This window comes from Anabrus simplex, chromosome 2 (genome assembly GCF_040414725.1).
Source record: "Anabrus simplex isolate iqAnaSimp1 chromosome 2, ASM4041472v1, whole genome shotgun sequence".
Taxonomy (NCBI): Eukaryota; Metazoa; Arthropoda; class Insecta; order Orthoptera; family Tettigoniidae; genus Anabrus; species Anabrus simplex.
This window is the reverse complement of record NC_090266.1, coordinates 332,689,586-332,717,243: the sequence shown is the minus strand read 5'-3', so window position 1 is coordinate 332,717,243 and position 27,658 is coordinate 332,689,586. Positions and strand designations below refer to the sequence as shown.

Below are 27,658 nucleotides of genomic sequence, written 5' to 3'. Positions count from 1 at the left end.
TTGACGAAGCGACTAACCTGCCCTTCTCAGCCCGATCACCATACCCCTCGTAAAGTCGTCTGTCTGCTGGAAATGCCTCCGTTGACGGCGGCCTGGCATTCTTAGCTATACACGTGTCCTGTGGCACACGACAACACGTTCTACAATGACTGTCGGCTGAGAAATCACGGTACGAAGTGGGCCATTCGCCAACGCCGTGTCCCATTTATCGTTCGCTACGTGCGCAGCACAGCGGCGCATTTCACATCATGAGCATACCTCAGTGACGTCAGTCTACCCTGCAATTGGCATAAAGTTCTGACCACTCCTTCTTGGTGTTGCATTTGCTCTGTCAGTCAGTGTATTTCCTTCATAAATGTGTACACAATTAGTTTAATCTAATACGATAGTAATTATTATTCTTCAATAATGTGATACTAACATTATTTACATTGTTCTGAATCAGGATGATTACAGGTTTTGTAGATTGTTATCTGTGTGATATAGGTGGAAACAAGGTGTTACACACAAAGCCTTTTCACAGTCAGGTCACCAGTATGATGTTTCCTCCGCTTCTGAAACTGTCGAAATATCCGCACAATCAAGCCAATCTATTTTACGTTTGGAAGCAATGCTTCGCGACATAAATGGCTGTGCGGGAACTTCGTGCAAGACGCCAAAACAAATGCATTTCACGAAGCTGTGACAGCTCTAAAAAACAATACACAGCATGATCTCGTGTAAAACATATCAACTAATGCGATAGATTCCATGGACATGCCATATGCCTTCACTGTCAAGATACATACGCGATAAATTTTACGATCGACTAATACCGGCATACCCACTGTAGAAGCCCAGCGCGAAAACGTCTAAAGACGTCATACCCACTTAAGGGGTTAATGTACTACATCTAATAACTAAACAAATGTAAAAACACACAACTGACATGGAAACTAATGTACAAACACACAATTAACATTAAAATCTGGGATAAACTAAGCGTAAAATCTGAAAAATAAATTGGGCTCTAAATTCTTAGCATCTGGAGTATGCTCATCATCCAGACATTTTCTTGTATTGATATTTATAGAACTGTTAGTTCCATCACTGCTAATCATTACAATTTATACCAACCACAAATTAAGAATGTGACAGTATTAACCATATCTTCATGTGCCATCCTGACAATGTCCAACAGCATTTCAGCATCATTTTAACAAGCACTATGGGAACATTTCATTTTATTTACGTTGGTCGATGTGGAAACACCATCTAGCAGTTCTGCGTCAGCTCGTGGTTACTTACAGTGTCATTCAGTGGCTTGCATACTGCTAACACCACTCAAGTAGGTTTGGTGATTGATGATCTGACTACATTTACCACATTTACCACTTCCCGTTTTGCAATTGAAATTGTAATGATTAGCAGTGATGGAATTAACAATTCTATGAATATCAATACAAGGAGGAGTCTGGATGATGAGCATACTCCAGATGCTAAGAATACCGAGCTCGATAGCAGCAGTCACTTAAGTGCGGCCAGTATCCAGTATTCGGGAGATAGTAGGTTCGAACCCCACGGTCGGCAGCCCTGAAGATGGTTTTCCGTGGTTTCCCATTTTCACACCAGGCAAATGCTGGGGCTGTACCTTAATTAAGGCCACGGCCGCTTCCTTCCCAGTCCTAGCTCTTTCCTGTCCCATCATCGCCATAAGACATATCTGTGTCAGTGCGACGTAAAGCCAATAGCAAAAAAGATGCTAAGAATTTAGAGCCTAATTTATTTTTCAGATTTTACACTTAGTTCGTCCCAGATTTTAATGTTAACTGTGTGTTTGTACATCAGTTTTCATGTCAATTGTGTGTTTTTCATTTGTTTAGTTATTCGATGTATTACAATAAGGCTGAAGATGGCCAGCCAAGGCCGAAACTAGTCCCTAGTTTAGTAATGCAATGCAAAAATATTGCATAATATAGTATTGAAGAAGGTGGACCATACAACATTAATATAATAATTATTATTGTAATCACAATTCAACATGGATCAAAACCATGAAGTTTATATCCTATGATAGTTGGGGATGTGCGGGATCTGGTAAAAGCAGCATGGGTGAAGTTTAAAGATGCAGAGATTTTTATCAGTGGAATATTGTGTAGGAGGGATACTGACTGGAAGGTGACTGGGGATTTAAATGAGACTATGAAGTGGGTATGTGGAAAACTGAGAGTGAAATTTCTAGAACCTAATAGGTGGTTAGGAGATAGGGATCTGCGCTCTGATGGCCTTCACTTAAACCGCAGTGGTATGTATTAATAAGGAAATTTGTTCAGAAGGGTTATAGGGAGGTACATTCAGGGAAACGGAGTGGTCAAGGGACCGGTGATCATGGTACAGGAATCTGGAAGTCAAGCAGGGATACCTGTAGAAGTATTGTAAAGAAAGGAACAGAATTAAGTAATTTAATAGATATATACTTACCAGATATTGTAACAGGAGTTGAGCATGGTTGAGAAATGATATAACGGATGCAAACATTTTCTCACAGAACTGGAGTATCGTCGAGATAGGATAGGAATGATAGGAGAGGGAGTATGCACTCTGGTGAAAGAAAAATGTGTAAGCTACAAAAAAGTTAAAATGACAAATATGAAATTCTTGGTATAAGGCTCATCTCTGAAGATAATAGGGAACTTGACATCCTTGGAATGTACAGACCAGGAAAGGGTAGCTCTGACGCTCATTCGGAATTATCTGATATGAAGATAATCAGCTCAGTGGGAAAGGAACGGGATTGTAGCAGGTGATCTCAAATTACCAAATGTCAACTGGGAAGGTGATGCAAAATACAGGATGCAAGACCAACAAATGGCAAATAAGTTAATATGGGAAGGATAGCTGATTCAGAAAGTGATGGTACTGACCAGAGGGAAGAATATTCTGGATGTGGTGCTGTTATAACCAAATGAGCTCTATAGAGGAACCAAAGTAATAGATGGTATTAATGATCACAAAGCTGTTTTTGACGTAGTTAAATATAAATGTGACAGAACGGAAGGTCTTAAAAGTAGGACTATTGGGCAGTACCATATGGCTCATAAAACAGGCATGAGGGAGTATTTTAAAAGTAACTATGATCGGTGGAAAACGATAAAATAAAAATGGAAACAGACTCTGGGATGGGTTTAAAGCAATTACTGCTGATGAATGTGAAAACAGGTTTGTACCTTTAAAGGTGGTAAGGAATGGTAAAGACTCACTATACTGATATTATAACAGAGAAGTAAAGAGGCTAAGAAGGAGGTGAAGTTTGGAAAGGAATAGAGTTAGAAATGGCTGTGGAAGTAAGGAGAAATTGAAGGAAATTGAATCTGGCAAAGAAGTCAGCTAAGGATAAAATAATGGGAAGCATAACTGGCAGTCATACAAATTTTAGTGAAAAATGGAAGTGTATGTATAGGTACTTTAAGGGAGAAACAGGTTGCAAGTAAGACACTCCAGGAACCATTGATGAACAAGGGGAGTGTGTATGCGAGGATCTCCGAAAGGCAGAAGTATTCGGTCAGCAGTATGTAAAGATTGTTGGTTACAAGGAAAATGCTCAGATAAGGGAGGTGACTAATACTAAAGAATGGAAATTCTAAGTTCCCAAGGAGGGAATTAGATATTTTTCCACCAATAGAGCATGTCAAAAAACAGATCAGATGTAAGGCTTTTCAGGCGTTTGCTCTATTAACCAGCATTTCGTCTTAGGTCTGACACTAGACTCATCAGAGTGGGATGTATCAGACCCTACCCACTGTCGCTGGGGTGTATACAGGTGAACTTATCAGAAGCCTATATAAAAGGCACAGTCTGATAACTGCATACAGGAGATAAAACTCCACAATGGAATTATTGCCCGCCTAGCAATTCCGAATGGAAATTCTAAGTTCCCAAGGAAGGAATTGTTGATTTGCTCTGGGCGATTTCAGACAAAAGAGTAGCATTACAAATTGTTGCAAAGTTTGGGCCGGGAAGATTGGGAGAAAGGAGACGAGCTGCTCGACTAAAGGGTACGTTACAAAAACTGAAGGGTATGTTCCGAGTTGTCAGTGGAGAGATGGCGTGGAATGACATTAGTAGACGAATAAGTTTGAGTGATGTCTTTAAAAGTAGGAAAGATCACAATATGAAGATTAAGTTGGAATTTAAGAGGACAAATTGGGACAAATATAAATTTGTAGGGAGTTAGGGATTGGAATAACTTACCAAGGGAGATGTTCAATAAATTTCCAACTGCCACCTGGACGACTGCCCTAAATGCAGATCAGTAGTGATTGACTGATGTAGAGGGCTATGTAGGCCAAAGGTATTGGCGAAATGTCACTGTAATATTTGTCCCAAATGGAACATAATTGCTTTTACACCAATAAAGTGAAAAATCCGCAGTATATTAAGAAATACCGTCGTTACTAGAGAAATATGTACTTGAGATCTAGGGCTTGCACCGACGAATGGGAGTGCTATGTCTGTGAATTGTCATTAGACATTAGACAAAGTGGTAGACAAACATAACACATATGGAAGCGGTGCTACGTAGCAGGAAAAATAGTTGTAAGGTAGTAAAGTATGTATCCATATTATTCCCTGCAAGTAAAATATTTCGTACTATTCTTAATTTACGCAGATTTTACATTTTATTTGAGTAAAATGAATTATTATATTCCATTTGGGACAAATATTACAGTGATATTTCGTCGATACCTTTGGTCTACATAACCGATGTAGAGTGCTTAAATGTTGGCAAGCATTAACACAAAAAAAACAACCACATTCAGATGCATCCTCTTTGCTGACTCAGCCAGTTCTACTATCTTTCTTCTATAAGCCCCATTAATATCGATAGCTCCCCATTGAATTCCATTTAGTTCACCAAGTTGTTTCCAAAGAGTCCCTCGACTGCGAAATGGGAGCGGCACTCCGATACTCCCCTGGTCCGAGGCTTGCTTAAAATGTTCTGAGCTCCGTAAATTCTGTGAAGCAGGATGCTACCCTTACTTACACATAGTCCAAGTGAGGATCTCTCCTCTAACGGGTCAGGGACCACTGCTGGATTGTATAGTCCTAAACACCTTAGAATGAATGAATGAATGAATGAATGAATGAATGAATGAATGAATGAATAAATAAATAAATAAATAAATAAATAAATAAATAAATAAATAAATAAATAAATAAATAAATAAATAAATAAATAACCATGGAGATCACTAAAAGAAGAAATAATTGCAAACTGGTTTAGAAACGCTGGAGTTGTTTATGAAGAAGAAGATATCACAGAAAGTGAAATTTTGGATGATGCAGAAACACTGGAACTGGATGTGTTTGTGTGAAATGTTGGATGTGCCAACAAGTGTGAATCTTGCTGGCTACATCAACGAGGACAAAAAAAAAAAAAAAATCACAGATGACAAAATTGCGGAAGACATTATGACCGACTGAATTCCATGGGATGAGGGGGTGGAAGAAGAAGATGTACCTTAAAGTGTTCGACATAGTTTGACTCTTGTGAAGACAACAGACATCTTCAAGATTTTCTTCTGTCACAACGTGATGTGCCAGAATCTGTCATAAATTTATGTGCAGTCGTTCATGATTATGTTGAATGTTCATTTGTGCCTGGGAATGCTCAGAAGAAAATCACTGACTTTTACAAAAAGCTTAAGTCCAGAAGATAATGTACCAGAACAATGTAAAATATGACATGTTGAAAATTTACAGAAACTCTCTTGTTATACTGGAGTGTGCCTGTATTTTATGCATGCTTTTTTATGACAGGTATGCTAAAACTACTAGAGGGGAAATTAAATCCAATTCTGCAGTAAACAATGTGGCCGTTTGCTGTGACTTGAATGGGTTAAAGAGGATAATTTTCTACAACTTACTGGTGTTGAAACTGATCTAAAGTATACACCAGTTTATTTACATATTTGCTCATCCACAGATTTATAACTCAATATCGAATTTGTTGTTATTGTGATTCAAGTAAATTTTTCACCCATGTTTTAATCAAATTTCAAGTTAACTGAACCCATCTCATCTCCTACCCATTTTATCTTAATTAAAAAACTGCATAAACACTGTCGTGCTAATACCAACATAAATGGTCCTTTACTGGACATTATAAATTTTCCAGCTAATTCATTCCTGGTTGTCAGCGTTTCGCCCCAGTATGCTATGTTGGCCTCATGCGTCTTGGTGGGTGTGCTATGTACCATCTGATGAGCCCAACATAACACACGGGGGCGAAACGATGGCAACCAGGAATGAATCAGCAGGAAAATTTATAATGTCCAATAACGGACTATTTATGTTGGTGTTATAAATTTACTCATTTGGACAAATATTTCAGGTTCCCTATGGGAAACATCTATATCATCTGATGGCCAAGCAGGCATCAATTTTTGGGTAATGAGAGAAAGTCTCTCAGTGCATTGGCACTGCCGGTGGCTCCAAGTAGCCTATGCAGTGGCCTCCACGTTATGCACTAGCCATGCGTCTTGGTGGGTGTGCTATTTACCAACTGATGAGCCCTACTTGGCACACTGGGGCGAAACACGAGCAACCGGGAATGAGTTAGCTCGAAAATTTATAATGTCCAATAACGGACCATTTATATTGGTATTATAAATTTACTCATTCGGGACAAATATTTCAGGTTCCCTATAGGAATCAATATCTATCACATACCACTAAGTCGAGCACAGCTCCTCTCCTTTCTTTCAAGTCTTCCCAGTCCAAACTTCGCAACAATTTTGCAACGCTACTCTTTTGTCGGAAATCACCCAGAACAAATCGAGCTACTTTTCTTTGGATTTTTTCCAGTTCTTGAATCAAGTAATCCTGGTGAGGGTCCCATATGCTAAAACCATACTCCAGTTGGGGTCTTACCAGAGACTTATATGCCCTCTCCTTTACATCCTTACTACAGCCCCTAAATACCCTCATAACCATGTGCAGAGATCTGTACCCTTTATTTACAATCATATTTATGTGATTACCCCAATGAAGATCTTTCCTTATATTAACACCTAGGTACTTACAATGATCCCCGAAAGGAACTTTCACCTCATCAACACAGTAATTAAAGCTGAGAGGACTTTTCCTATTTGAGAAACGCACGACCAGACTTTTATACCCGTTTATCAGCATACCATTGCCTACTGTCCAACTCACAACGTTATCAAGGTCATTTTGCAGTTGCTCACAATCTTGTAACTTATTTATTACCCTGTATAGAATAATATCATCTGCAAACAGCTTTATCTCTGATTCCACTTCTTTATACATATCATTGATATAGATGAGAAAACATAAAGGTCCAATAATACTACCTTGAGAAATTCCCCTCTTAATTATTACAGGGACAGATAAAGCTTCGCCTACTCTAATTCTCTGAGTTCTATTTTATAGTTCAGTCACTCTTTTGTCAAGTCCAATTGCACTCAATTTTTCCAGTAGTCTACCATGATCTACCCTATCAAATGCCTTAGACAGATCAATCGCGATACAGTCCATTTGACCTCCTGAATCCAGGGTATCTGCTATATCTTGCTGGAATCCTACAAGTTGAGCTTCAGTGGAATAACCCTTCCTAAACCCAGACTTCCTTCTATCAAACCAGTTATTAATTTTGCAAACTTGTCTAATATAGTCAGAAAGAATACCTTCCTAAAGCTTACATGCAATGCATGTCAAACTGATTGGCCTGTAATTTTCAGCTTTATGTCTGTCACCCTTTTCTTTATACACAGGGGCTACTATAGCAACTCTCCATTCATTTGGTATAGCTCCTCCATGCAAATACGTTATCAGAGTTGGGATGGTGCAGAACGACTAACATTCTCACAAGAATTAGCTCAAATAAGGCCAAATGTAGGTCGAGTAACTAACAACAGCATCAGAAATAATGCAAATCCGGTCCGAAAGTGGCCTCTCAGAGGCTACAGTACTTAGTTTGACACTGTAGCTTCTGAATTGGTTAAACAATTTTTCCACATACTAGGCAAGAAAATACTTGTGGACAAGCACACCACCATGGGATACAATAATGAAAACAAAGTCATGTTGGTAAAAATAAAAATGTCTAATGTTTCCTAGTTCCTGAATTATAAAGGACAGACCTTAAGTATGTGGCAGAACTAAGACTTTGGACATTTTTTTTTTTGCTAGTTGCTTTACGTCGCACCGACACAGATAGGTCTTATGGCGACGATGGGACAGGGAAGGCCTAGGAATGGGAAGGAAGCGGCCGTGGCCTTAATTAAGGTACAGCCCCAGCATCTGCATGATGTGAAAATGGGAAACCATGGAAAACCATCTTCAGGGCTGCCGACAGTGGGGTTCAAACCCACTATCTCCCCGATGCAAGCTCACATCTGCACGCTCCTAACTGCATGGCCAACTTGCCCGGTACATTGAACACTACAAATCACACCAGTTTTAGTAGGTGAATAACAAAGTGTCTGTTCCTGAACCTCAAGATCCTGCATTCAATACCAATATAGACATTTTGTAGAGTCTTTTTACTAAAACTGTGTTCAAAGGACAAACTTCACTGTGTTAACACATTCCCGCCTGTATCCAAGTTACTGCATATAACGCGTTTTGATGCTCTGGATCGTATCCGAGTTAGCCCAGATAAGTGCAACCTTGAACTGTAGCCGTTCCTATGCAGCTGTGGTTTATATTTGGCAAAAATATTTGTGAAAGAGATGAGGGTAATACCCTTATGAATGCTTCTATTCACCAGAAACCACATGGCCTTGGAGATTTTCCCTTCTAATGCATTTAAAAAAAAATTCAGATATGAACGAAGGCTAGTGCTGGCTGAGCTAGCTGTGTAGTTGGTTTGTGATTGCACAAGCGTATGTACAACCATGTCTTGAAGTGTAACCACGGCGTTGAGGGACAATATAAGTGTTGATGAAATTTCCGATATCCTATTCAATAAATACTCAGGTGATGAACTAATTCCTGAACTACGTGAAAGTGACAGCGATGACAGTGAAGAAGATTCTGGCCATGTGACAGAAAGCACAGTACCTGAAGGCTCCCTTTATATCGCCCCCCTGCTATTTCATTTACGGCAAAACTAGATCTAAATATCAAAACAGAAAACACTAATGAGATGTCAATTATAAACCTATTTCTCATAGCTTAATTTCTTGAATACCTGTGCGAGCAAAAAAATCTGTATGCCAGTCAGGTAATCAGTGCTGCACCACGTCCCTTCTCTAAACACTCTCTAACACAAACATGAAGTCCGGTGGCGGTTTCAGAAATGGGACAATTCCTGGGTTTCATGCTCACTACCGGCATCACTAGTAAACCATCTTTCAGAATGTACTGGACAGAAGATCCAATTTTCTCTACTCCCATTCTCTCAAAAACCATGTCACAAAATCAATTCGAAAGTATCCTGTCATTTCTCCACTTTAGTGTTAGCAGCGAATACAAGCACAGCGTTGATAGATTATGTAAAATACGACCCACTTTATAGAAACATTATGACAGATTCACAGAGCTTTAAACCCCCAAACAGAAAATTGCTCTGGATGAAGGAATGCTAGCCTGGAGAGGGCACCTAAGATTCCGCGTATACAACCCCAGTAAAATAATAAAATATGGGATGTTGTGAGGATGGTTTGTGAGTCTAACACAGGTTATATCTCTAAACTCATGATATACAGTGCAAAAAAATCTAAAGGAACACCAGGCAAACCTCAAACGGGTGGAAATGACTTTCAGGAGGGACGAGGATGTATTGTTTACTTCTTGGAGGGACAAAAAGGTTATTATTATGGTAACTACCATCCACTCGGCAGAAATGGTTTAAACAAACAAATCTGGAGAGGGAAAAAAAAAAAAAAGTAGAGTCTGTGACTGACTATAATCAACACATGCATGGTGTTGATACTGGAGTTGAATGCTTGGCACTCTATCCTTTCATGAAGAAAACTGTAAAGTGGCCATATAAGGTTTCCTTATATTCATTTTACTGCTCAATTTTTACCGTATTTTGGCTTATTCAGAACTCAAATCCTCAAAGAAACAATAACATTCCTGAATTTCATGCAAACAGTAGTTAGGAACTTGCTGCAGGAAAAAAGTGAACCCGACATACAAGTACAGTCACCTCTCCCCGACATCTCAGCAACATCCACTTCATCAGCTACAAGTCCACGTCCTGTGATTTTGCCACCAAAAAGGGCACTGGCCAAGGATCCACCATTGAAGTTAGATGGGAAGAGAAAAGAGTATATTCTCTTGAAGTTTCTACCATCAAATAAAGTACAGTTCCTCACAAGAAGATGCAAGGTGTGCTTCAAAAGTAAAATTATTAATGAAACATGCTATTTTATGAAGGTGTACTGCTCCCATTCACCCAGAAAAGTGTGATGATTCGACGTTGTTTGCTGTGCCACTAACAGCTGGAATGGCTGGGCCAGCCATTTTTGAAATAGCCTGCTCAAATGGTGGGCATGAATGTGTTACATATCTACAAAGAAAGTTATTAAATTAAATTTGAATAAATGATTTCTTATTACCCATTCCATTAAACCAACAATATCACACCCTTCCACAAATCCGTACCTGGGAGCCAAACCAACGTAGGTCACATATTATGAAACTTAGAGCCATAACAACCTAAGTCGACTGTCATTTTATTTTTATGTCAACAAAATAATAATTAAAAATTTTAAGTGTAAATAATATTAGTGAATGTGTTCAGTGATCAAAATTACACAAAATATATCAAGAACAATGATGAACATTTAATGACTAAGACATAATGCAGCACAAATGGTCTTCAACTGACGTTTTTCCTCTCTCCTCTAAAGTAACTTAAAATGTGACTCACGTTGGTTTAGCACTCAGGTTCAGAGTGTACATGTAATTGGTTTCTCTCTTATTTAACAACAACAACAACAACAACAACAACAACAACGACAACGACAACGACGACGACGACGACGACGACGATGTTTGGTTCCCGTAGCTGTCAGCTTGTATTTGGGAGACAGTGGGTTCGAACCCCACTGTCGGCATATCTTTACATTCTGTACCTGAGAGCTAAACCAACGTAAGTCACATTTTAGTCATTTTACAGCAGAGAGAAAAAACATCAGTTGTAGAAAATTTTTGCTACATTGGGACTTAGTCAATGAATGTTCATCATTGTTCTTGATATATTTTGTGTAATTTTGATCACTGAACACATTCATTAAATCAAGTGCAGGAAGCACATGTTAGTTATTCAGCCACACTACTACATAGCGTCACACTGATATGCATCATCATGTTTAGTTTTAGTGTTGCCATGTGCTCAAGTTAGGACCTCTATTACTAGGATAGTAGCCAGAATGATTTTGTTTTCAATGTGGAATGCTGTGGTGGTGTGCTTGTATGCAAATTTTTCTTCACCTTGTATATGATATCTCCCAGCATAATACTGAATAATGATGCAACTATTGTCACAGCATGAGACTGAAGTTAATTCATCTTACAGGTAATCATTAATGTGGCAATCATGAGAAAGTTATCACTATGCAGACTGACAGAGCAATAAATTGTATAAAATGTATTTTAAAAATTCCTGAATATATACCCTTGGCTTTATCACTGCAACACATAATGAACAGTGGGGAAACTCCTGGCTCCAGTAAGAGTTGTAAATTCTCTCATCATTGGGCTTGAATCTGTAGAACTCTGCTACAGCACTGACACCTCTATCGAGTGATTGAACTGAAAGAAGAAATATTACGACTTACGTGAATCACACACACAACTTTAACATTAAAGTATTACTTTATTTTACTATCACCATAATTTAATTCATTACTGATGAAAGAAGAAAGAAAGAAAGAAAGAAAGAAAGAAAGAAAGAAAGAAGGAAAGAAAATGTGAAACTAAAAACCCAGAGAAAGTTTACAAGCACTTTCAGCAATAAAATTAATGAAGCATGAAAATATCATTAATATGGATGTTAGATTAGAATTCACATTATTGTGTTTACTTGGTAGGTAGTGTGTTATAATTAGGAACAATGATTTTCCTAATTCATGCCAGAAGTTGAAATAAGATACCACCCAAACATTCTGTCTGAAATAACAAAGAAAGAAGCTAGAAGTACCACAGTGAATGAATTAAGTGCAAGAATATGATATTCATCAATCAACTAGCTTGTCATGATTTCATAGCAAAATTTATGTACAGTAAAAGTTGTTCAAAGAGGAACTTTGGAAACTTGCCCAATTAATTCATTTGAAGGATTAATTGCATTAATGTCAAGTTAGCTTTAAATCCCATGAAGAAAAGTGTAGTGTCCCTTACCTTCTACTACTTCCCAAGGTAGAGAATTTTGATGAGAAAACTCTATTAATCCCTCTTACAAACTTCTAGACCTACTGTACATAGTTCAAGACAACATTAAGAAAGGTATAATTAATAAAACAGTTGACACGGCTCTTTGTAAGATCTCTGGAAAAATACATAATGATTTATCATTCTCAATTGCATAAATGCACAGTGTAATAGCAATATGGTGTAAACTACAGTGCACTGGCATCAGGGCGTGGAGGAGGACCTAAAAGAAATGGGAATACAAGGAATGGAAGCCAGCAACAGGGAAGCTTACAAGTCAAGAATAGAAAACACCAAAAGTTTCCAAAGAAAAGTTTGATCCTAGACCCAAGCACTATGTACAGAAGATAGAAAGAGAGTGCAGAGTGAAAGAATGAAGGAGTACTGGGCGAGGATAAAACCCCAGAAGCAGCTGAAATCGAATTAACGTGGTCAACAGTTGACCAAAACGAAAAAAGAAGAAGAAGAAGGCAGGATCTGCCATTCTGCACCTCACCCTCCAATTGACGCAATCTGCCGTGTTGGCAGGTTGGACACCTACTGCTTGCTTCTCCTTCCAGAGGCAGTACAATTAATGTTTCCTGGGTCGCCCTTGGAGCTGCCATCCATCTAGGCAGGGTATAACTTTCCTTTTCACAACTGAATCTGGATCAGCCCTGTTCAAATTTCCAAATCACGAAACCCTACCTTTTTTGACTTGCTTTACGTTGCACCGACATAGATAGGTCTTATGGTGATAATGGGATAGGAAAGGGCTAGAAGTGGGAAGGAAGCGGCCGTGGCCTTAATTAAGGTACAGCCCCAGCATTTGCCTGTTGTGAAAATGGGAAACCACGGAAAACCATCTTCAGGGCTGCCGACAGTGGGGCTTGAACCCACTATCTCTATTCTCCGGACCACCTTTTGAGCAGACTAAAGCGGAAGTGAGTGTATAGACCAGGGGATGGCGCGGGCGACAGGGGCAGCGCCTTCGGTGTTGTCACACGGTAGGTGAGGGGGCAAGAGGGGTGCGCTACTCAGAGCGAGTTTTGGCAATTGTGCAGTCAATGCGGAGCTGCCATACTTACTCACTCAGCGGATGTCCTGAACACGTGTGCTTCGCTTGTACAAAAACAGTGCATGTGCGTATTGTGTGCTAATTCATAATTCTTGTAGTCTCTTGTACGTTTGTAGGTTTCTTCTTACCCGTTATTGGATATTATTGTGCGATGGATCCGAACAAAAATTCACCAGACTGTTATCAGTTGAAGAAGAAACGCAAGGTTTTTACTTCTGGCGAGAGAAATATGATTCTGTCTGTTTATAAGCATTTCCGAGCGAATAGTATTGACGGCGGGATTAGTTTACCTCGTGTGCTGACCCCGGTTCTGATTCTGACTTGGGTGTGCAGCCACTCGATAGTGACACAGATTAATTACTGCAGCACAAAAGGTAAGCTAACGCTGAAACCTCCTGCATGATAATAATAATAATAATAATAATAATAATAATAATAATATGTAATAATATTTTTATAAAAATATATTTGTAATAACTAATTTATTGAAATTGTACTGGACAAAGCGGAGGTGGGACAGGTTTTTGCCTGAATCCCCAACTTCATCAGTCAGTTCCAAGTTAATTACAGTACGAGTAGGCCCATATATAATTCTCACTTCTCTCCCTTTTTCATAAATCGCTCGTGAGTAGCAACTCATTTCAATCAGAAATCAGGCCATATATTTAGATAATAATAGTGAATAATAAATAATAAAATCTTGTAGGTATATATACACTGTATATTGATAATGATAATAATAATAATAATAATAATAATAATAATATGTCATAATACTTTTATAGTCCGCCTCTGTGGTGTAGTGGTTAGCGTGATTAGCTGCCACCCCCGGAGGTCCGGGTTCGATTCCCGGCTCTGCCACGAAATTTGAAAAATGGTACGAGGGCTGTAACGGGGTCCACCCAGCCGCAGGAGGTCAACTGAGTAGAGGTGGGTTCGATTCCCACCTCAGCCATCCTCGAAGTGGCTTTCCGTGGTTTTCCACTTCTCCTCCAGGCAAATGCCGGGATGGTACCTCACTTAAGACCACGGCCGCTTCCTTCCCTCTTCCTTGTCTGTCCCATCCAATCTTCCCATCTCTCCACCAGGCCCCTGTTCAGCATAGCAGGAGAGGACGCCTGGGCGAGGTACTGGTCATTCTCCCCAGTTGTATCCCCGACCCAAAGTTTGAAACTCCAAAACACTGTCCTTGAGGCGGTAGAGGTGAGATCCCTCGCTGAGTCCGAGGGAAAAGCCAACCCTGGAGGGTAAACAGATTAAGAAGAAGAAAAAGAATATTTTTATAAAAATATATTTGTAATAGCTAATTTATTGAAATTGTACTGTGAAATTGTAGTTAGTACATTAAAATTGTGAAAGCCTCCGTGGCTCAGGTGGCAGCGCGTCGGCCTCTCAACGCTGGGTTCCGTGGTTCAAATCCCGGTCACTCCATGTGAGATTTGTGCTGGACAAAACGGAGGCGGGACAGGTTTTTCTCCAGGTACTCCGGTTTTCCCTGTCATCTTTCATTCCAGCATCACTCTCCAGTATCATTTAATTTCATCTGTCAGTCATTAATCATTGCCCCAGAGGAGTGAAACAGGCTTCGGCAGCCGGCTCAATTCCTGTCCTCGCCGCAAGATGGGGCTTCATTTATTCCATCCCTGACCCGGCCATTGACTGGAAAACAGATTGTAGGTTTTCACATTTAAAATCGAATTCAGTAAATTAATTATTTAAAGTTGTAAGCCGTTAAAAAACTGTATGGGATTCTAACACGCATAAGTTAATGTATTAATTATTTTAAATTCATTCGAGGTTCAATCCGTGAGCTGTGCTGTATTATAGTGGTGGAGTACAACTTTGAATCGCGCGCCGGGTCATTTGGCAACCACGGCGAGTGTGACGAGACAATGACGTCACTTCCGCTTTAGTCTGCTCAAAAGGTGGTCCGGAGAATAGGATACAAGCTCACAGCTGCGCACCCCTAACCGTACAGCCAACTTGCCTGGTTCCTTTTCTCAACTTGTCTGGTATAGGTACTGCTTTAATATGGGCCAGTTGAGTTACTTCCAGGGACTTTCTTGGCATCCTCATTTCCACTGCGTGCAGCACCTACTTATGGCACTGTCGTAGATCTACACCAAACTCCATAGAGCACTACTGGAAGGATGACAAGTGTGGTAGATTTTCGACCTGAGGTACAATGAGTTCACAGAGGACACCTACGAACTGAAGCCACTTTCACAAGGCAGCACTGATATGTGCTCTACCATTTTTGTCACCATCAGTTGACATGTGGGAGACCAGATACTTAACCCTCTTAGTGCCATATTTGCTGTGAGTGATCCTAAGAAATTCACAAAACTTGAGAGCATCACTCTGAGTGACTTGGTTTTCAAACGACTGTGGCTTTTATGGATAGCTTATGGCATTGTCATGCTCTCGTAACCATTCCTAAGTGTTCAATCACCCATGTACTTGCGACTTTCTTTTGTTTTCATTATATATTTCATGTGTGCATTACTGTTCATTCGATGATTTGATTTATTTTCATGCACCAAAGGGGCAAGCATGGCATCTGAGAGTAGCAGGAAGGAAGATAGGACTCCCTCAAACAATGTACAGGTTACAGTAGGTGTACAAGAGGGAGGGGAAGGAAAGGGAGGAGTTGTAGAAGACAGGTGGTCTAATGTTCTAAGGGGAAGGAGATTGCAGGCCAAGGGCTCTATTCAGGATCAGAATTCAGGACAGGTGTCTGTGCGAAATCGGTACGAGTCACTCCAGGTAGAACAACAGCGGAAAGATGAGGGACAGGGAACTGTTGCTGAGATGCATGGAAGTAGGAGGAAGGGAAAAGGTAGGAAAGGGAAATGTAGAGTAGAGGATAGGAAAAGACAGGTGGAACAGGGTGATGGGAAGGAGAAAAGGGAGGAGGAAGTAGCTTCTGCAGCTATCAGGAAAGATAGGGCTGACCAGGAGGGGATGGGATCAAATGAGGTGGGTAGGGTTGAGAATCTGGTCATGGGGGATTCCATCGTTAGACACGTGGGGAAAGTGTGTGGAGGAAAGGGAACCAGGGTAGAATGTTATCCAGGAATTAGGTTGAGGCAGATGTTGAGGAAAGTAGAAGAGAGGGAGGAGGGGAAGGAGAAGGTGGTAGTGTTTCACGTTGGTACCAACAACGTAAGGCAAGCTGATATAAGTACCAACATAGTTGGAGATGTGTGGGATCTGGTAAATGCAGCACGGGTGAAGTTTAAGAAAGCGGAGATTGTTATTAGTGGAATACTGTGTAGGAGGGATACTGACTGGAGGGTGATTGGGGATTTAAATGAGACCATGGAGTGGGTATGTGGGAAACTGGGAGTGAAATTTCTAGATCCTAATGGGTGGGTAGGAGATACGGATCTGCGCTCGGATGGCCTTCATTTAAACCGCAGTGGTACGTATAAGTTAGGAAATTTGTTTGGAAGGGTAATAGGGAGGTACATTCAGGGAAACGGGATGGCCTAGGGAGCGGTGATAAGGGAACAGGGAACTGGAAATCAAGTAGGGATGACATAAAATTGTTAGTGTTGAACTGTAGAAGTATTGTAAAGAAAGGAATAGAATTAAATAATTTAATAGATACATATTTACCAGTTATTGTAATAGGAGTTGAATCATGGCTGAGAAATGATATAATGGATGCAGAAATTTTCTCACGGCACTGGAGTGTGTATCGTAGAGATAGGATAGGAAAGGTGGGAGGGGGAGTTTTCATTCTGGTGAAAGAAGAATTTGTAAGCTACGAAAAAGTTAAAGATGAGACACATGAAATTCTAGGTGTAAGGCTCATTTCTAAAGATAATAGGCAACTTGATATATTTGGAGTATACAGATCGGGAAAGGGTAGCACTGATGCGGATTCGGAATTATTTGATAGGATAGTCAGCTATGTGGAAAACGACATGGAAAGAAATGTGATTGTAGCGGGAGATCTGAATTTGCCAGATGTGAATTGGGAAGGAAATGCGAACGACAGGAAGCATGACCAACAAATGGCAAATAAGTTAATATGGGAAGGACAGCTGATTCAGAAAGTGATGGAACCAACCAGAGGGAAAAATATCCTGGATGTCGTGCTGATAAAACCAGATGAGCTCTATAGGGAAACTGAAGTAATAGATGGTATTAGTGATCATGAAGCTGTTTTTGTGGTAGTTAAAAATAAATGTGATAGAAAGGAAGGTCTTAAAAGTAGGACTGTTAGGCAGTACCATATGGCTGACAAAGCAGGTATGAGGCAGTTTCTAAAAAGTAACTATGATCGGTGGAAAACGGTAAATAAAAATGTAAACAGACTCTGGGATGGGTTTAAAGAAATTGTTGAGGAATGCGAAAACAGGTTTGTACCTTTAAGGGTGGTAAGGAATGGTAAAGACCCACCTTATTATAATAGACAAATAAAGAGACTAAGAAGGAGGTGCAGACTGGAAAGAAATAGAGTTAGAAATGGCTGTGGAATAAGGAGAAATTGAAGGCACTTACTAGAAAATTGAATCTAGCAAAGAAGGCAGCTAAGGATAACATGATGGCAAGCATAATTGGCAGTCATACAAATTTTAGTGAAAAATGGAAGGGTATGTATAGGTATTTTAAGGCAGAAACAGGTTCCAAGAAGGACATTCCAGGAATAATTAATGAACAAGGGGAGTGTATATGTGAGGATCTTCAAAAGGCAGAAGTATTCAGTCAGCAGTATGTAAAGATTGTTGGTTACAAGGATAATGTCGAGATAGAGGAAGAGACTAAGGCCAAAGAAGTAATAAAATTTACATATGATAACAATGACATTTACAATAAGATACAAAAGTTGAAAACTAGAAAAGCGGCTGGAATTGATCAGATTTCTGGGGATATACTAAAGACAGTGGGTTGGGATATAGTACCATATCTGAAGTACTTATTTGATTATTGTTTGGTCGAAGGAGCTATACCAGATGAATGGAGAGTTGCTATAGTAGCCCCTGTGTATAAAGGAAAGGGTGATAGACATAAAGCTGAAAATTACAGGCCAGTAAGTTTGACATGCATTGTATGTAAGCTTTGGGAAGGCATTCTTTCTGATTATATTAGACATGTTTGTGAAATTAATAACTGGTTCGATAGAAGGCAATTCGGTTTTAGGAAAGGTTATTCCACTGAAGCTCAACTTGTAGGATTCCAGCAAGATATAGCAGATATCTTGGATTCTGGAGCTCAAATGGACTGTATCGCGATTGACATGTCTAAAGCATTTGATAGGGTGGATCATGGGAGACTACTGGCAAAAATGAGTGCAATTGGACTAGACAAAAGAGTGACTGAATGGGTTGCTATATTTCTAGAAAATAGATCTCGGAGAGTTAGAGTAGGTGAAGCTTTGTCTGACCCTGTAACAGTTGAGAGGGGAGTTCCGCAGGGCAGTGTTATCGGACCTTTATGTTTTCTTATATATATAAATGATATGAGTAAAGGAGTGGAATCGGAGGTAAGGCTTTTTGCGGTTGATGTTATTCTCTATAGAGTGATAAATAAGTTACAAGATTGTGAGCAACTGCAACGTGACCTCAAAAATGTTGTGAGATGGACAGCAGGCAATGGTATGTTGATAAACGGGGCTAAAAGTCAGGTTGTGAGTTTCACAAATAGGAAAAGTCCTCTCAGTTTTAATTACTGCGTTGATGGGGTGAAAGTTCCTTTTGGGGATCATTGTAAGTATCTAGGTGTTAATATAAGGAAAGATCTTCATTGGGGTAATCACATAAATGGGACTGTAAATAAAGGGTACAGATCTCTGCACATGGTTATGAGGGTGTTTAGGGGTTGTAGTAAGGATGTAAAGGAGAGTGCATATAAGTCTCTGGTAAGACCCCAACTAGAGTATGGTTCCAGTGTATGGGACCCTCACCAGGATTACCTGATTCAAGAACTGGAAAAAATCCAAAGAAAAGCAGCTCGATTTGTTCTGGGTGATTTCCGACAAAAGAGTAGCGTTACAAAAATGTTGCAATGTTTGGGTTGGGAAGAATTGAGAGAAAGAAGAAGAGCTGCTCGACTAAGTGGTATGTTCCAAGCTGTCAGCGGAGAGATGGCGTGGAATGACATTAGTAGACGAATAGGTTTGAATGGCGTCTATAAAAGTAGGAAAGATCACAATATGAAAATAAAGTTGGAATTCAAGAGGACAAACTGGGGCAAATATTCATTTATAGGAAGGGGAGTTAGGGATTGGAATAACTTACCAAGGGAGATGTTCAATAAATTTCCAATTTCTTTGAAATCATTTAGGAAAAGGCTAGGGTGCAATAGATAGGGAATCTGCCACCTGGGCGACTGCCCTAAATGCAGATCAGTATGATTGATATGATTGATAGCAAGCGCTCATTAGACGACAATGAAATCCATGTTAAGTGTGGTAACGAGTCAAGCGATGGTTGTTATTAATTTTGTTGGATGAACACCAAATGTATCACAAGAGATCCTTTACATGCCTATATCATATGACACAGAGTGCAGTATGGAATTTTTGCCGCCGTCAAAAAATCCAACTTCCTCTTCCGGGTTTGAATACACGATCTTGGGATTCGGATGCTAGCACTCTACCACTGATCCACAGAGAGAATAATAATAATAATAATAATAATAATAATAATAATAATAATAATAATAATAATAATAATAATAATCTGCACTTTTCTCACACCCTACTTAAAAAAAAAAATGGGGCCCACTATTAAACCCTTTGTGCCCAGAACATTTTTTGCGTAAATTTTCATGAAACTTATAGAACTCATTCAAGGCAATGTAAACATAATATTGTGGTGAAAATTCGGGAAATCATATTTATTATTTTCCATATAAAACACGCTGTGAAAATGCAACATTGGGCACATAAGATATCATATTTAATCCTGCTTGAATGTTAACTCCAAGAGCATCAGAATGGTTACTATGATAAATAAAAGTTATTTGTTTAAAAGTACTGTAATTCAGTTATTATTAATTCCATATTTAATTTGTTGTACACTGATTTTTAATAGTATGAGTACAATAGCAGTGAGGAATAGTAGACAAAGTTCATGCATCTTGTACATTGAGGAATGCCTTGTATTAATCAAATTTTGCAAGAATTCTTTCAGTTCAATACGGACAAAAATGAAATTCTTAGATTTAAATTAAAAGAATTCTTTCAGTCGCGGCTTGTCTGCAGATTTGAATTTACGACAAAGCTGCAGTTTATAAGTGCCCCAGGCACAGCATTTTTGGGACCAGTAATAATAAGTCCTTCCTTCCTCACTGGCTCAACTTGCTGGGGCTCCATTGGGAGAATGAACAGATTAATTCAACAGTATAGCCACTGAATTCGCACACTCTTATGATGGCCCGGCAATGAAAAGGCCAACTTCCCCCTTGCTGCGCGCGTCTTTCCGATTTCTTCATTGTAAGTGTGAGAACATAGTTGGTCGTAGTTGTACTACTGCAGAAAACTACGTTGAACAAGTGTAGAAGATTTGAGCTCAGAGATAAAAAGCACATTGAAAACCTTCTGCTGAAGTCCACATGGCTACTTACACACTCTTCATAACAAGGCAGTTATGGGCAAGCACAATGCAAACTGCTGCCATACAAATGACATAAAAATTAAATATACATAGTTTGAGTTACAAACTTTCAGTAAATATTTTCCATTACTTTTCAAGTTATTCAGTTTCATTCTATTATACCTCGGTATATCTTCTCCTTCACTTTCCATTTATGGCTTTCTATTTTGTAATAGATAAATTTACACTCCGCACAGAAACTTGACAACACAGAGAAAGAATGGTTTTCAGATTTGGATTCTGCTAACCTGAAATATCAAAGGAAACCCCACAAACTTTGTGTATTGATTTGAAATTTAAGATTCATAGGCTACTGTTATCTGAATGAGGAATATACATAATGGAAAGGAACAAACATACATTGCCTGACAAAAAAAGTTAAGCACCCAGAAGGGCTGGTTGAAAGTGAATGAAACTACATATGTTGAAAGACCATGTGCCTCAATATGGGATGAAAGAGACAAGGCCGTTGGCAGTTATAGATGGAATGCTGGCGCCAGGTCAGTAGGGTGTCACACCCCTAACCCCCCCCCCCCGCTGCAATGCATGCCCTTATGCGGTTCGGAATGGTGTCAAACAACCTTTGATTCCTCTCCTAAGGCTAATTCATCCACAGTTGTTGCAGCTGTCCCTCCACATCTCGCAGGTTGGTAATGGGACGGAGTCCCCTTCCAATGTCATCCCACATGTGTTAAATGATGGAGAGGTCGGGGATCTTGCTAGCCACGGGAGGAACTCAACATGCTCTAGGTAGTTCATAGACACGTGCTGTGTGTGGACGTGCATTATCTTGTAGGAACACAGTCCTATGGTGCACAGTCCCATAAGGGGTAGGACGTGCGGATGCAAATGTCTGTGACGTATCGCTGTGCCGCCAAAGTCTGCCGAAGCACTAGTGGAGGTGACCTGAATGCATATCCTATGGCACCCCACACCATGATGCCAGGGATTATGCCTGTGTGTCTTTCCACAATACGGGCAGGATCTGCCCTTGATGCTGCCAAACCTGCACACGATTGTCATCGGAGGCTATGGAGAAGCAGGACCCATCACTGAACAACATGATGCGACGACAGTCGTCCTATGTCCATGCCTCCCGGGCAAGGCACCACTCCAAACAAAGGCGTTGAGTGTTCTGGTGTCAATGACAACCGAAGCATGGGGCAGTAGGACCCCAATCCGGCAGATGTGAGTTGTTGAGACACTGTGCGGAAACTCATAGGATGTTGTAGAGTCTCCAGTACATGTTCGCGGATGGCTGGTGTCGAAGTTATGGGATCCCGCAATGCTTGGCGCACCATACGATGGTCCTCCCTCAGGGTGGTATTTCTTGGTCGACCCGAACCTGCACAACGCAACTGGGTGCTCTCATGTATGCATTGAGTCCAATATCGGGCCACTGTGACATCTGAATGGCCCACATGCCTGGCAATTGTACAATATGACCAACCAGCCTCATGCAGTCCCATAATGCGGCCTCTGTCAAATGTTGTAAATTGGTGGATAGGCTGTCTAACACGTCTGCGAGGCATCATGGGTGCTTTGTACTGTACGTAGTCCTCTCTGCACGTCTTGGTTAACTGTCTGACTCACAGCAGTTGACTGGTAACAACTTATCAACAAGAGGATGGCGCCATCACAAATGCACTCTGGTGGGCGTTCTACATTTTGCAGATCCTTGTAAATCTAATCATTTACTCACACATTAATGGTGTGCATGTACACTGAAATGGGAAATTAAGTACAGGGTGCATCACTTGAAATTTGCACTCCAAATATTTCGGAAATGGAAGGTTCTCACAGATATGAAATGTAACCAAGAGCTCATAATTGTAGCTAATGTACAGATTTTAATAATTATTAGAATGTGTATTATTTTAGAAAGTTCCATTTTTCAAATGAATCAATGCCTATTGAAATTAACAAAATAAAACTAGAGTAAATTAGAATGTCAATGGTGTTTTTTCTCAGGATTCCCGTACATAGTTTGAAAATATAGTAAATACCGACAGTATCTGCTCCATTCAACTCCTTAGTTTTGAGGCTATGATGTTCTTATGTTTGTGTCCTGTACAGAACACTAACTGCACTGCAACTTTGTCAGTTACTTTGTGATATTTCAAGAAATAGGACATGGTGGAAGATGGTATTTATCAATGCTGCAAAAGCCAACGTGTTAATGGTGTATGGAGAATGTAAGACGAATGCTGTTCCTTCTTTGCTCTGAACACGGAATGATATCCCAATAGAAGTCACCAATCTTGACAATTATTTGTGAACTTCTTCAACCAATTACGTGAAACTGGAAGTGTAACACTTAGAAAATGTAACAGAAATAAACAAGCGACTGGAGAAGAGGGTGAAGTTAATGTTCTAGCAGCTGTTGCTGTAGATCCGCACTTAGTTCCCACGCAGTCGCACAAGGAAGTGGTACACGTCAGGTAAGTGTACTATTGTATGTGCTCTCCACTGTCATGAGTTCCATCCATATCATGTATCTCTCTCCACTGAGAGCTGCATGGAAACAATTTTCAGAATCATGTTAACTTTTGTACATGGGCATTAAGACAAGATACACCAGATTATATCATGTATCTTGCTTAACGATGAAGCATCATTCACAAATCATGGCCAAGTAAACCTCTGAAACATGCACTATTAATCCATAAACAAGCGCCATTGGCTTTGTCAGGTGGAACATCAGCGTCCATGGAGTTTAAATATGGGGTGTGGATTACTGAACCATCAGCTCATAAGCACTTTTTTCATAGAAAGAACACTAGATTCTCAAAAGTATCTCAAACTCCCAACAGACCAACTTCCACTGCAGACTAGGAGGAACATGTCGTATCAGCATAATGGCCGTGCAGCGCATAGTGCCATTGTGCACGACATAATTACAACTTGTTTTCGCCAACTGTTCCGAAACTGCTGGAATGGATAAAAGGGACCAATACCTTGGTCGGCCCTTTAACCACATTTGACCCCTTTCGATTTTTCTCTGGGTAAATCTGAAACACACTGTTTACAAGGACATACCAACTACACAAGATGATATGAAACAACGTATTACTGCTGCCTGTGCTGAAATTTGTGGTGAAATGCCAGAACGTGTGCATCATCAATCTGTACATGGAAGATTTTTTTCCTTGTTGCTTTACGTCACACAGACATAGATAGATAGGTCTTATGGCGATGATGAGATAGAAAAAGGCTAGGATGGGAAGGAAGCAACTGTGACCTTAGTTAAGGTACACCCCAGCATTTGCCTGGTGTGAAAATGGGAAACCCCAGAAAACTATCTTCAGGGCTGCAAACAGTGGGGTTTGAAACCATTATCTCCTGAATGCAAGCTGATAAGTAGGTGACCCAAACCACACAGCCATCTGTTCCGACACATGGAAGACTGGAAACTTGTACTGAAGCTGGTGGTCATCATTTTGAACATGATCTTTGAAGGCCAATTCTCTTTCTCCTTCTCCTTCTTCAGAATAAAAATAATTTGTTCAATCGCCTTTCCTTCTTAAGTTAGTGCCGAGATATGAAGCAGACAAATGCCAGTATTTACAATTTTCAAACTAGGATAGCTTGTAGACTACTTGTACTAGAATTCTGAAAAAAAAAAAAAAAAGAAAAAAATGGACATTCTAATTTACTCTAGCTTTATTTTGTTAATTTCAATAGGCATTGTTTCATTTGAAAATTGGAACTTTTTAAAAATAAAACACATACTAAAAATAATACACATAGTTATAATTATTAAAATCTGTGTGTAGGCTACAATTATGAGCCCTTGGTTACACTTTATTTCTGTGAAAACAGCACACCAATAGCACTTTACACGTCAGAAATATTTTGGGTGCAAGTTTTAGATGATTCACCCTATATAGAGAGATAGGAACAGGGATTCAGTGGTGCCGGAACACACCGGAACAGAGTCTGAAACCTATCTAGACAGGTGGAATGCAGTCTGAAACATATTCCTGTTTTAAATGAAGTTTCTTTGTTTTATAAAGTTTTCATGTTTTAAATCCCCAACAGTATTTCGAAGGCCAATAGTGAAGAACTTCCACATCATATCACAACTGATTACTGCCAATTGTATTTCTACTTACACTGCTTCATTGATCTCTGGAATGTGTGATACTGATATTGAATATTACCTGCTTCAAATTTCTAAACATAGCAGAACTTTGTTTGTTTCTTTTTCGTCTCATTCCTTGATCGTGCTTGGGTCGATTTTTGCTTTTGGAAGTCTTGAGTCTTGATCAAGTTTATAACATATATAAAAAGTTAACTTTAATAAACAGTGAATATCTATTTCAGAAGATGGACCTTATTCAGTTATTTTAACAAATGGATGTACTGTGAGGAATCTGGAGAATTTACTCACAAAGGAAGTTAGTGATAATGGCCACATGGTTATTGTAAGTGATTTATGTTCAGATGTCAGTAATAGTTCTACCTGTCAAGCATCTGTAAGCGAAAGTTTGCCTTCGTATCAAAAATACTGGACTGATCAACAACCAGAAAATTTCTTGAATGCATACCCTTGGCTAGTTATTGAAGATTTAAAAAAATCTTGTATGGTTGTTCAAAGGGACTGGAAACTGGTTTGGGTGTTGAAAGAAAATCAGAGCTCTATATTTCAAAAGAATGGGAAAACGCTAAGGTTATGTATAATGGAAGCAAGAAAGGGGAAGAAAATATTGTAATCATAAAAAGCCAAGGCAAATTGGTCAATAATTCAGTAAACCGCATGCAGATACCAATAAGGTTTTTCGTACAGCATACACTGCAACAAAAAATTGCATTTCAGACAACAAATACCCTGATTTAATAGATCTACAGGTATTCAGTGAAGTGGATAAGTGTGAAGACCTCCAGAGTCATACATCAGCCTCCAATATAATTTACTGTATTAATATTATGCAAGGAAATAGTTGCAGCCAATTCTAAATTGGCGGTTATTATAGATGGATCAACAACAATATCATTAAAAATACTTTTAATAGTATATATCTGTGCATATTTCACTGGTGATGAAACAATATTTTTCCATAAATTGCTATACAGTAATTAGAGTCTGCTTCTTCTGAGAGCTTATGAAAGACGTATCTCTTGGAAGTCCACCTCTCAATACAATGTTTTTTGATTTATTAAAAATCAAAAACGAAATTACATGTTAAAATAGGGACATGTTTCGCCTATAATGTGGGCATCATCAGCCATGCTATTCTTAATATTAAGGTTAAAATTGAGAAGTAGAAATGACTTAAGGCTAAGCTTAAGGATATTACATAAAAAGGCTTGTAACATTAAAAAACCACATAATCGCACTTATTAAGATAAAATGGACACTTAGATGAAATAAATATATGCTGAGTCATAAAATATCATAGTGATAAAATAACATGGCTCATATATGTTAGTGAATGTTTGTGAATATTTAGGATATTTTTGTATTTATGTTCTTAAAACTTGTTTCTTCATGGAATGAAAGTGCTCTCAATTGAGGCTGTAATTGTGGCTGTTTAAAATCAAAATAAGTGGGCTTGACTTCTATGCTTCCTGTGGACAAAGTGGAAGAGGGGATTTCAAGAGAAGGTTTTTCCTATAGGTGAATGTCATGTTTAGTACTAAAAATTCGGGATGTGGTACAAAGTTGTCAACTTGTCGTCCACATTTTGCTGCTGACAGCCTACGTGCCGGAGCATGTTGATGCAGCCGAGACCAAGGTTGCACGTATAGTCTGAGAGTACAGTGAATAACCTTTTTAACTGATTATATTCTAAGAGGCCTCTAACATGAATTTTTAGCAAAAAATTTGACTGGTGTATGTAGAGGTGGTGCGAGTTCTATGATGGGCAAAATCTGGTGCGCTGAAATGACCGAGTCTGAAGTATCCTATTATTACCAAGTGCTATAATCTGTGTCATAGAATAGAACCGAGTGTTGATAAAACCGTAAACTCCATTCTGAAGTAAATTAATTTTAGATTTTCACAGATAAGGTCAATTCATTGTACCATAGATACCCAAAATATCAGTATCAACAGCAGGCAAACGACCTACAACTGCAGATAGCAAAAGCAGGGAGACTTCTGCCTGTGCGCTGGGTAGTTTCATCTCACAGAGATGCTGAGGCAACCATAAAGAGTTACAAGGCTCTGTAATGTTCTAAAGAGCGTTCAATGTACAAAGGTCGCTGCCCTTTTATTTGTTCACACAAGTTTGTGTTTAATTTAGCACTGCTGTAATTCCTGAAGTGATGCTGCCAATACATCAAAATCAAGTACTGGTAATGGAATCTTCTACATGGCCAGTAGATGTAGGTACTCCATGGCTTGAGGGAGAGAACAAATTTGCACAACTATATGAAAGGTTCAAAATGCCATTCAACATGGTTCATGAAGACTTCAGGGATTTCATAAACAGTAATGGTAAATGTGTGAAAGACAACTTGAATAAAGCGAGACTGGCTATATCAATATTGCCAATAACTAGTGTTGACTGTGAACGTAGATTTAGCACTTTTAATGTCATCATGACACCACCCAAGAAGCATCTTGTGATTGAAAATGTGCTTGGTTTGATGTTCATCAACT

General features: G+C 39.4%; 1 protein-coding gene across 6 annotated transcripts in view; it reads right to left on the bottom strand.

Moving 5' to 3' along the window:
* LOC136864113 (uncharacterized) overlaps positions 1-27,658 on the bottom strand; it is a 929,406-nt gene that overhangs the window by 259,440 nt on the left and 642,308 nt on the right. For 5 of the 6 annotated variants that reach the window (XM_067140697.2, XM_067140695.2, XM_067140693.2 and 2 more), the window contains one exon: positions 11,633-11,769. The exons of the other annotated variant lie outside the window; for it this stretch is intronic. In XM_067140697.2, the coding sequence (XP_066996798.2) occupies positions 11,633-11,769 (137 nt within the window). The remainder of the gene's footprint in view (positions 1-11,632; positions 11,770-27,658) is intronic. 6 annotated transcript variants of the gene reach the window in all.